Source organism: Puntigrus tetrazona, chromosome 16 (assembly GCF_018831695.1).
Source record: "Puntigrus tetrazona isolate hp1 chromosome 16, ASM1883169v1, whole genome shotgun sequence".
Classification (NCBI taxonomy): Eukaryota; Metazoa; Chordata; class Actinopteri; order Cypriniformes; family Cyprinidae; genus Puntigrus; species Puntigrus tetrazona.
This window is the reverse complement of record NC_056714.1, coordinates 13,782,044-13,794,094: the sequence shown is the minus strand read 5'-3', so window position 1 is coordinate 13,794,094 and position 12,051 is coordinate 13,782,044. Positions and strand designations below refer to the sequence as shown.

At 34.8% G+C, this 12,051-nt stretch overlaps 1 protein-coding gene across 1 annotated transcript; it reads right to left on the bottom strand.

Moving 5' to 3' along the window:
- Nucleotides 1–363: 363 nt before the first annotated feature.
- On the bottom strand, nt 364–11,580 carry cd4-2.2 (CD4-2 molecule, tandem duplicate 2). Its single transcript, XM_043261687.1, has 18 exons — nt 11,465–11,580; nt 11,178–11,218; nt 10,859–11,023; nt 10,636–10,767; nt 10,318–10,548; nt 9,968–10,212; nt 9,691–9,793; nt 8,824–8,962; nt 8,482–8,711; nt 3,439–3,489; nt 3,151–3,315; nt 2,928–3,059; nt 2,610–2,840; nt 2,261–2,505; nt 2,044–2,146; nt 1,350–1,525; nt 1,202–1,269; nt 364–703 (listed from the first exon to the last, which is right to left on the bottom strand). Exons 2-18 carry the CDS (start codon nt 11,209–11,211, stop codon nt 598–600), a joined length of 2,556 nt encoding a protein of 851 aa, XP_043117622.1. The 5' UTR covers nt 11,212–11,218; nt 11,465–11,580; the 3' UTR covers nt 364–597.
- Between the last annotated feature and the right edge of the window lie 471 nt (nt 11,581–12,051).

Below are 12,051 nucleotides of genomic sequence, written 5' to 3'. Positions count from 1 at the left end.
TAATTAATGATGAAACAGGTACTTTCAAAATATGAATATGTAAGTTTAAGGTATAATATATGCCATTTAAGAGTGAAGATGTATCTTTTTGTACGTTATGGTACCACCGTAACCACAACATTTTACCTTTTGAGACTATATGTCAAAACACAGAAATACTCAAAGTAGTCCAAATCAGATTAAAGTTTTTCATAAGATATCGCATTGTTTGAAAAATTAAACATGCAGTTTGTTTTGATGTCTGTGAACAGCTGGCTCGTATGGACACCTGTGAACTACAACAATTCCAGCTGCACCAGTTTCTGCTCATTAAAATATGGGGAAATACACACACAGCATAGCAGAAACACATGCAGACACACGTTAAAATAATATCAGGATTTTATTTAAAAACATTCAGCATTCTTGTCATTCAAAAAGTACAGTTGTAAAAACATATAGACTCTGCAACAGAATTTGTTTTAAATGCACAGTAAACGCCGCATATTCATCGCCCAGTTCTACAGCAAGTCTTGCAAAGTGCATGTCTTATTTGGTATCACTGAGCAAGAAGCGCGTTTAAAAGCACAGGCTCAGTGGTGTAGGGCTCTGCTCCTCTCAGTTGACATGGTTTGGGCCTGCTGTACGTGTGCGCGGGTTGCGGTGTTGTCTGGGAACTGGAAATGGCCTCGCTTGCTCTTCCAACTCCACTTCTTTCACAATTCTAATCAAAACAAACGTGTTAAGACCTATAGTGCATTTATACTATGTGTACTATACTATACTATTCATATGTATATATGTTATATATGTAAACAAATGTTGTGCCCCCAGATGCATGAGAAATATGAACTGTGTAAATAATTTTTTTGACATTACCAGTGTATAACGATGTCCAGTACTGATAAATGGCAAAAAAAATTAAATAATGCCTCTTAATGAAGGCATCATTTTAATTATTAATTTAATACTTAATTACATTATTATCTAAATGCAAAAATAGGGAAACAACCACAAACATTTAAATATTTGATATTATATCAAATTAAAATAAGACAAAATTAAATTAATTACATTATATATATATATATATATATATATATATATATATATATATATATATATACATTTTATTTTGTACATACTGTAAAAACTTTTATAATAATGTTTACTAGTACTAGTATCACTGAATTACAGAGAGAAATGGAAGTGGAGGAAGTACCTGTTGCACTGGCAGTAGTCTTTGTCTGTCAGAGGCTGCCGCATGGATCTTAGCTTTCTCACCCTTTGCTAGAGGTAGAAAAAAAAAGAATTAAATGAGCCACTTCCTTTTTTGCTTGCATGCTTACCGCCTTATGTTTTTCTCTCACCTTCTCACGTTTGTTCCTTTTATGGAGGAGAACAGCAACAACGAAAAGTCCAATCAGAACCACACAACTGACTCCGACAGCAATCCAGATCCACAGCTGTACACCATACACGTCCTTAAACAAAACATCCGGAACGCCACTTCTTTTCCCATTCCTTTTATTGGACCCCTTTCCACCTGTTCAGTAATCATTACAAACAGAGACTGAAGCATTTATCTGGGATTTTGTAGGGAATCATATGCACTGTGGAATGAGATTCATACTTGTAGAGATGCAGCGATATTTAAATTCTGACTGATACCAAAACTTATTTTCATGATATGGCAGATAACAGGTAAATGGTTATTATGGTTAAATGGTAATGTAATGGTAATGTAATGTAATGCAAAATAAATTGTAAATAATAGAAAATATAAATATAAAACAAAATGGTTTTTTTTTCGATTGTAACAAATTAGACATCTAGTATGAAAAGTATTTAATCATGTTTATTTTTAAATATTAACTTTCAGTGAGAGTTAGGTGACAGCTAAGATAATCTAAATGTAAATATAGGGTGAATGACCATACACAATTGACATGTAATTAATGTATAATTAAACGTACGCATTCAAGCTTGACTGATCTCTAACATTGACCAGTGCATCCCTACAAGACAGATTTTGTGAAGTCGTGCAGAGTAGTTTCGTTTTACCTGAAGGTTTGTCAATAACCGTCAAAGTAGTCTCAACACTCAGACTCACTTCACCCTCAAACTCCACTCTACACACAAACACCCCTGCATCACGTCTCTCCACCTGAGAGAATATGAAGGGAGATTACTGTTAAACACATGGAACATTTTCAATTATTTCTTTATACGGGAAAAGCGTTCTTTAGATTATTTGAATAAACAGCATAAAAGTATTCACATTTTTCAAAGTGACATCAAAGTTGGTGCTGAGTTTCCCAGTAGTAAAGTTGACTTTTGATAAATCTTCAGAATTCCAGTGTAATCCTTTGTCTCCTGTGTTCTTCAGGGTCGGGAAAGAGACCGTGGGAAGGTGGTCAGCTTTCCATTTGGCACCCACAACCCTCTGAGATACACTCGGAGGAAGAGAACAGGGCAGCTTTATGTCGTCCCCTTCAGAAACATTCACAGCTGTGGTGTAGAGATCTGTTGGAGACCCAGACAGATGTCACTGACAGCATGAAATGTGAAGTATTATATTAAAAAAACACTTTCACACTGAAAAACAATAAATGCTGAGGGACACCAACCAACAACAACAGTCAATGTTACTCTGGGCTTCAACTCTTCTGTGACTTTACACGTCCACTGGCCTGCGTCTCGTAAAGTCACAGACTTCAGGTGAATTACTTGTGTTTTTTCACTATATTCTTCACCATTAGGTCTCTGCCACCGTACTGCAGTATTTGGTTCTTGTGTAACGTCACAGTGCAGCTCTGCATTACTAGACTGCACCAGCACTGGGCCTGGATGAACAAAGACTGAGGGAGAAACGGGAATAAATCTGAGTAACACAATAAAACTAAAGTTAAATAAGTTCAAACGACAACCCCGCTGTCGTCTCTCACCAGACACAACACGTAGAGTGTATCGTTTCCCTGACTGCCTGCAGGAATACACTCCAGTGTCTCTCGTCTCCAGTTTGGAAACCTTCAAAGCGTTTCCATCTATACTTGCTTTAGCCACAATATGGGAGTTACCTATTAAAATAATACCAATTCACAAATTACAGTGTGACTACTCAAAAAGATGCATATTCAGATCATTTTTGTATTGAAAGAAAAAACATACCCTTCCGCACAGTTCCACCTTTATTAGTGCCTAAGAGTAACTTGTCCTCAAATGTCCAATCTACAAGAGTACTCTGTTTGCTTGAATCCAATCCACACTTCATGGAAACCTCATCACCGACTCTCTTATATAACACGTCACATTTCCCACGCCATATACACAGTGCTGATGGAGAGAAGGATGGAGAGCAAGGAGGGTTAAATGCAACAAGACAAAGAAAGCTGTACAGGAGAAATATTTTTTTAATAAAAAATATAGTACATATTACAATTACAAATTTATGCTCACCAAGAAGAAAAAGGAGGATCTTGCAAATTGCCATTCTGTTCTTCTTTCTAAAAAAAATATATATATATATATATATATATATATATATATATATATATATATATATATATATATATATATATATATATATACACAATATATATATATATATAAGTCAATGAATATAGTCAATGAAAATTAGGTTATTTTAAATAAAATTAGGTTATTTTTAAATGTTGGAATTATGTTATCATTTCTTTTTGGCAAAAAAAACCCTATCTATGCATCTCCTTTAAGCAATTTTGTTTAGTTTTCATTTCTATATTTGGTCTAGAAATATTTAGAATTTCAACTCATTAACATTCAGTTAACAAAATCTGAAATAAATGCATTTAGGGGTATTTTACTTTTAAAATAAAAACCGGCAAAATAGAGAATTCCTCCAGAGGCACATACGTAACAAACAATTAAAATTGTTTAGCTTTGATAAAAAATAAAACAAATTGATCAAATCTTTAATGTACTTCTAATGTATATTAACATATGCAAGATTCCCTTAGTAGTTGTAGTCCTCATGTGCATTCGTAATATGCAATAATATTACAGATGATTGTCACTACAGATTAAAATGTTTTCATAAATCCTGAAAAATTAAGTAATAATAATCAAATCTAAAAATGTGTAGGCAATTCGTTGTTTACTTCCAACTCTTAACACTAGTAATTTTAAACTTGAAAAAGGAAGTCAGTCCATATGCATTTATATTATGACATATTATATATTTAAAACTCAATAAAGTTAACAAAAAGATAAAACATGACTATCAAAGCTTCAGATCGAACGTTAAATAAATTCAATTTTCTTTTGGTTGTTAAATCCTTAAACTTCAAGCAGCGAAAAAAATAATTCTGGTACTTATCTTTTTATCTTGTTTTTTCCCGTTTTAATTTAAGGCACCAGTCTCTTATGCAATTCAGTTATTTTCATACTCACTTTTAATGGTTGGTTTATGTTTGTTGACAAAGTTTGAAGGAAGTTCTGCTCATTTAGTCCAACTGCCGACACAAAAACCTGAACCTGCACGAGAAACTGAAATGAGGCATGAGAGCGGAAGAAAGCAAAAAGTGTTGTTTGGAGAGAAACAACCAAAATCAACCAATGTGGTGCAGAAAACGCCTCTCACACGCTCGTCTCGCTGGGAAATCCTTCGAATAAGGTTAGATGTGTGAATTACAATTAAGGCACAATAGAAAAATATACAAATATTTTTCAAAGTCAGCATTTGATTTGCTTCTCAATACAGGAAATATTTGTTGTTTATCGATCGACACTCTTTGCACTTTCAGTATTGCCAGTAAACATGCATTCACATGGGTAACAAACATTTCTGTAACAGCAGTTTATTACTGCTGACTTTTGGCCGAAAATTCCCTTTTTTGCAAACGCACAAAATATACAGAGTCAGAAGAAGCAAATAGACACTGTTTTATTATTTATTTTAAAGCAAAAAAAGAGAAAAAAACTAAAAGAATTCTTTCCTCCCCTAAAAAGTCAAACAAAACATAACGAAAAAGGTGAAACCTTAAAATTCCAATATATAATATTTAGCTGTTTTTTTGTGATTTAGTGACATTTACTTCATTAAACATTTGCAGAAACAGAAGGGTAGGAAGGTGGAGCTTAGCTCTAAAAGCGATGATGTCACAATAGCCACTATCCAATCAGGGGGAGGCACGAAGGAGACTAGTGTCTGTATGTGTGTGTGTGTGTGTGTGTGTGTGTGGTAAGGCGTTATACAACATGGGCGTTTCGAGTAAGAACACTCTAATCCGCACATCCTACATCTCATTTTCTTTCCTTCTGTCATTATTATATCTGGGTTCTCTTGGTAGTGAATATATTTGATGAAGAAGTGCTTTTACATGGTGCGTCAGTTCAGAAGCAGGAGTCTGGGCCTACGGTTTCAGTAGATCAGATACAGATGAGTGTGTGCGTGTATTTGTATGTATGTGTGGTTTGGTTTATATATCCTGGTTAAACTTAAACCTGAACACACGCAGACTCGCAGGTGTATGTGTACTAGTTTATTAAACTCTGATATTTGGTTACATCAGGTGAACAAAATGCAGCTTAAATTCAACGTCTAATGTCAATGTTAAATTGATGTTCAATGCAAATGTCAGCTGTTGTTGATATTGATATTCGTTGTTTTTAGGTTGTTTAACCAAAAGCTAACGTTAAGTCAATGTCACATTGGCATCAAATACTGATTTCAACAAGGTTTTCATTTTCAACCGAAATGCAACATCTGTCCGATGTCATGTCCGACATCAATCTGACGTTATAGACGCAAACACAGAAATTGACAGATAGGATCTCAATCCCAACCACGTTCCTGGAGGACACAACACTGCATGTTTTTCGTGGCTGTATCTGAAATCACCCCTATACCCCCATTCACTATTATTCCACTCATTCAGTTCGCTTGAAGGAGTCAATGAAAACGAATGAATTTGGAAACTTAGTGCACCGGAAGAACTGCCAAATTTTGCATAGTTTGCTTGCTGCTTCATAATCATTTCAGCTCCAGTAATAATATTAAAGGATTTTATCTTGAATTCTGTCGCAAAACTGATGCATTAACCAGTTAAACGATTTAATAATCATTGTACAATGAATTTGTACCTGTGTTTTATTGCACGACATGGATGAATGCTTTGTAAAATGAAGAGATGGATGCTTCAGCTGCAGGTGCCATCTTCTGGCAATTTGGCGCACGTGACAGTCACACTGCATTATGAACATCGGCCCTTTCTCAAATGGATGATTGCATCCTCCAGAGGTCGCATTTGTAGGCTGCATATGTCTTAAGGAAGATCTTATTTTAGAATATTAACAGTTATTAATTTGACCATTTTTCCTAAATAAATGTAAATTGTTGTATTATGCTTATGACTATAATATATATATAATGCAAATATAATGCTCAGTTAACTGAAATAAACCGGGCTTGATGACATGTGCAGCCAACAAATAATAATAATAATATTATTAATAATAAACTTTATTTTAGTGCCTTTAAAAGGTACATCTCTAAGCGCTTTACACAGGAGAAGACAATTAAAATAATAGCAGTAGGAAAAATTAAATAGGAAAATAAACATCAGACCTAAAACACAAAAGAAAGCTATTCTAAAAATATGTTTTAAGAGCAGATTTGAAAACACTAAAAGATGCAGCCTGTCTGATCTCAGACAGAAGAACATTCCAGAGCTTAGATGAACAGGCGGAGAAGATCTCCCATAGATCGTAAACGAGTAGGTGGTACCACTAAAAGACCAGAATCAGAGGAACCGAGATCTTGACTTGGAGTATAAAGAGTTAATAATTGAGACAAATGTGTGATACCCTCCAAAGCTTTATAGATCAGCACGAGAATTTTAAAATCAATCTGAGACCTGACAGGGGGCCAGTGCAGCCTGCTGTTTGAGAAACAACCTTTGAGTGTACATCCGTTAAGGGTCAATCGTCACAAAATGATCTCAACTCCAACACTGCTTTGATGCTATTTTAAAACTCTGCAGTGAGGAAACACATGAACACTGAGCAGTGTGGAAACTTTGCTGTGAACTTTTATATATATCTTACCTGTTTCATTCACATTTGACGTATGTATATGAACTCCATTAAGTTTATTGATTTGTTAAAACTATATGTGATCTAAACTGATGGAATAAAATATATGTACTTATATATGTAGAATGTACTTATTGTGTTCATATTGTATTGCAAAACACTTTTGCTGCTATTGAGGTGGGATACGGGTAAGGTTAGGGGCAGGTTTGGCTGTATGGGTAGGTTTAAGAGTGGGTTAAGGTATTAAAGATGGGTCAAAAGTGTAATTACAAATGTAAGTACAGAAATTAATTGCAGATGTAATTACATTCAGGCATTTTTTAAAATATAAGCACAGTGTAAAAGCATGTATGTACACAATAAGTGCATTGTACCAAATCATTCATTTAAATGTAAATACATAGTAGTTAAGGCCACCTTATATAAAGTGGGATCAAAACTTGTTAAGCAATGTAATTACATAAAATGTACATTTATACAAAACATTTTTTAACATAGTCAAAAATTATTAATTTTAATGTGTAAAAATTAGAATAAGTTATGAATAAGTGTGATTTATGGTTAAGGTTCCTAAGTGTTAAGACTAGGTATCAGCTAGAAAGGGGAGACCAATGGTAATGTTCATATTATTGCTCAAGAAACAAGCATATAAAAAGTTTTGGGATTTTTTTAATCATTAGTGTTCAAATTGTGTATAATGCCATTTATATTAGTTTCTGGATCCTGTGCCAAAATGGCCAGGGTCAACACATTGGGTTTTCTCCCAGGGCATCTGCTGGGTGATACCCTCTAAAACACTGTCTTATCATCCCTTACAGAAGACCACAGGGAGATCTACTGGACCGAACTGTAGACAAGATACCAATTGCAACTGTTTAGCGATTACATTTGAATATTTTTTAATTACTTTTCTACATTTCCAACAAATGTTTTCCACTTCTAATCATCTTCATACCTACAAAGCAGGCAGGGTTAACCTTACAGTACTATTCAACACTGATTTCTGATTACTTTCAAAATCATGCATCATTTCAATTAAGATCATCAATGATCATCAAGATCATTGTCAGGTTAAATACAGATTTAAAACCATAACAAGAAACAGTTTAATATATATGATACTGTTGATTGAAATCAAATATTTTTATAGCTATGACAGGAAACACAGGCATCTTTAAAAAAATAAGCCTAACCTGAATGATAAAACAATTATTTTATTAATATGTCTGATTCTGTGTCCTAAACTCATGAAACATAGGAAAGAAAGCAATTCAATCTCTATCAATATGTGGGTGTGGGTGTGTGAAAATATTCAGATTTATTTAAAGTGTAATCTTTTCATTTTCATGAGTAACTGTAATTTAATTACACATTGTTTCTCAGTAACTGTAACTTGCTTAACTCCATTACTCACCACCTCTGACAATCACTGACTGTTCTTTAGTGCTTTCAGCTGTAATGCGTAAAGCTCATTTTGAATTTCCAGCAACTTTATTTGCAAATTGAGCTTTTTTCTCTCAAGAGACTCAATGTTGTTCTCAGGGGCTATGCTGTGAGCAAACTCTGTGTCTTGTGAGTGAGAAAGCTTATCTGGAGGACACGGAAAGATGTCTTGAGATGATACAGTAGACGATAGACTGGCTTCAGCATCATCCACGCTACATGCACATGCAGAAAATGTTAAAGAGTGCAAATATGTGTGTATTTTTTCCATATACATAGATTAAAGTAATTAAAGTCACATTATAAAAAAGGCTAACACATTCTTACCATCTCTTCAGCTTCTTCAGTTTGAGCAGTGCTCGGTCTGGAGAATCTGCAGGGCCGCAAATGGAAGGAACGGCCATTTCCAGAATCTTCCCTATTATCTTGGTGATCTCAGACTGAGGATTACTTATAGAGTCTCCACCTGTTTGACAAGAAGTCAGCTGCTTCAAATAACATTTTTAGAATTTTAGCATTTTAGAATGTTGCGATTCATCAGCTTAATTAATGAAATGGCATCACATTTGTCTATTTAATTAATGTGTCGAAACCCATAATAAAATTTGTGCAAAATAGTAAAATAAATGCCTGACCTTATTTGTGATGTTTTGCACATAATACAAAATGTATTATTTTACAATTAAAATATATTTAAATATTACAGTAATTGTAATGTTATAAACCATGAATTAATTGTGTCATGTTGTGGTGACTTCACCCTTGAAGGTTCATTATTGGCTGATTCAAAATTTGACGTTGGCCATTTTAGGTTGACATCATTGTAGTCCTTTTAAGTACCACTTCACATTTAAGTACCACTTCAGTCAGCACTTAAGAATCATCCTTAGGCTTTGCTTAAAGTTGGTTTTAGCTTCTTTACAAACGTATCCTACTCTTATACAAGCCCTACTTTTTACTAAGAATGGTGCAGGCTGCAGAAAAAGACTATTCTTACTAAGCTTAAGACTATTCTTCAGAACATTTCTGAGAGGTTTTGTACACATAGGCCCAGACCTAAAATTTAAAAAGTGCTGTACAAGAGCTGCATATGAATAATGAAGAATCAACAGGCCACAGGCTAACTGATATGGTTCTGATACAAAGTGTGCTTTCTTACAAGACTTCTGAAGTTCTGAGATAGTTTCGTTTTACCTGAAGGTTTGTCAATAACCGTCAAAGTAGTCTCAACACTCAGACTCACTTCACCCTCAAACTCCACTCTACACACAAACACCCCTGCATCACGTCTCTCCACCTGAGAGAATATGAAGGGAGATTACTGTTAAACACAGTTTTCTTTCTTTTTTGGCATGGATGATTCAATGAAGAACTTTTAACATCCATGGGACATTTTCAATTACACAATTATTTCTTTATACGGGAAAAGCGTTCTTTAGATTATTTGAAAAAACAGCATAAAAGTATTCACGTTTTTCAAAGTGACATCAAAGTTGGTGCTGAGTTTCCCAGTAGTAAAGTTGACTTTTGATAAATCTTCAGAATTCCAGTGTAATCCTTTGTCTCCTGTGTTCTTCAGGGTCGGGAAAGAGACCGTGGGAAGGTGGTCAGCTTTCCATTTGGCACCCACAACCCTCTGAGATACACTCGGAGGAAGAGAACAGGGCAGCTTTATGTCGTCCCCTTCAGAAACATTCACAGCTGTGGTGTAGAGATCTGTTGGAGACCCAGACAGATGTCACTGACAGCATGAAATGTGAAGTATTATATTAATAAAAACACTTTCACGCTGAAAAACAGTAAATGCTGAGGGACACCAACCAACAACAACAGTCAATGTTACTCTGGGCTTCAACTCTTCTGTGACTTCACACGTCCACTGGCCTGCGTCTCGTAAAGTCACAGACTTCAGGTGAATTACTTGTGTTTTTTCACTATATTCTTCACCATTAGGTCTCTGCCACCGTACTGCAGTATTTGGTTCTTGTGTAACGTCACAGTGCAGCTCTGCATTACTAGACTGCACCAGCACTGGGCCTGGATGAACAAAGACTGAGGGAGAAACGGGAATAAATCTGAGTAACACAATAAAACTAAAGTTAAATAAGTTCAAACGACAACCCCGCTGTCGTCTCTCACCAGACACAACACGTAGAGTGTATCGTTTCCCTGACTGCCTGCAGGAATACACTCCAGTGTCTCTCGTCTCCAGTTTGGAAACCTTCAAAGCGTTTCCATCTATACTTGCTTTAGCCACAATATGGGAGTTACCTATTAAAATAATACCAATTCACAAATTACAGTGTGACTACTCAACAAAGTGCATATTCAGATCATTTTTGTATTGAAAGAAAAAACATACCCTTCCGCACAGTTCCACCTTTACCAGTGCCTAAGAGGAACTTGTCCTCAAATGTCCAATCTACAAGAGTACTCTGTTTGCTTGAATCCAATCCACACTTCATGGAAACCTCATCACCGACTCTCTTATATAACACGTCACATTTCCCACGCCATATACACAGTGCTGATGGAGAGAAGGATGGAGAGCAAGGAGGGTTAAATGCAACAAGACAAAGAAAGCTGTACAGGAGAAATAATTAGACTAATAATAGTCTAATAAATAAAATGTTGTGTAGTACAGTTTAGAATAATAATACAATTAATTTATTTATGCTTACCAAGTAGGAAAAAGAGGATCTTGCTAATTGCCATTCTGTTCCTATTAAAAAAATAATTCACAGATATTTATATGATACATATTTAATATTTAAAACTCAATACATTTCGAGAGAAGGTAAAATATCTTCTCTTGGTTATGAAATACTTAGACCTCAAGCTGCAAAACAATCATTTTGGCACTTCTCTTTTTGCCGTGATTTTTCTTGTTTTTATTTAAGTAAAGGTTTATTTAAGTTAGGTATTTTTGTAGCTGAAAACCAGAATAAACGTTTCTTGTCATACTCACGTTTGGAGACTGCTTTACGTTTGTTGAAACGTAAGTTCTGCACATTTAGACCAACTGGTAAAAATCAGCGTGTGCAAGAAACCAGCCGACACAAAACTCTGGAAAGGGGAAGCAAAAAAAATGTTTGGAGACTGAGAGAAACAACCAAAGTCAACAAATGTAGGGCAGAAAACGCCTCTAACATGCACTTCCCCTGGGAAATCATTCAAATAAGGTTAGATTTGAGAATTAAGCTTATAAACACAATAAAATCACAAATTAATTTAAAAAAAGGTCTATATAGAATTTGCACAGTACAGCCAACGTTTATAAGTACATGATAAGCGATACATTCACATAAACTAATTCACTTACCAAAGGACTTTCTGTTGTTAAGCAGATTAAATTGCCAAATATCATTCATGTTGTTTATGGGTCATTCTACAGAAACATCCACTTTCCTGGCAAAATGTCCTCAAATGTATTTCTTTTTCAAACACTTTTACCACATTATTAGATTACGTTTTGGCATTATACATTTTCAACTATTTCAAGACCACATGTACCATTTTATTATTTCATTGGTGTTACCTACTTTATTATGATTT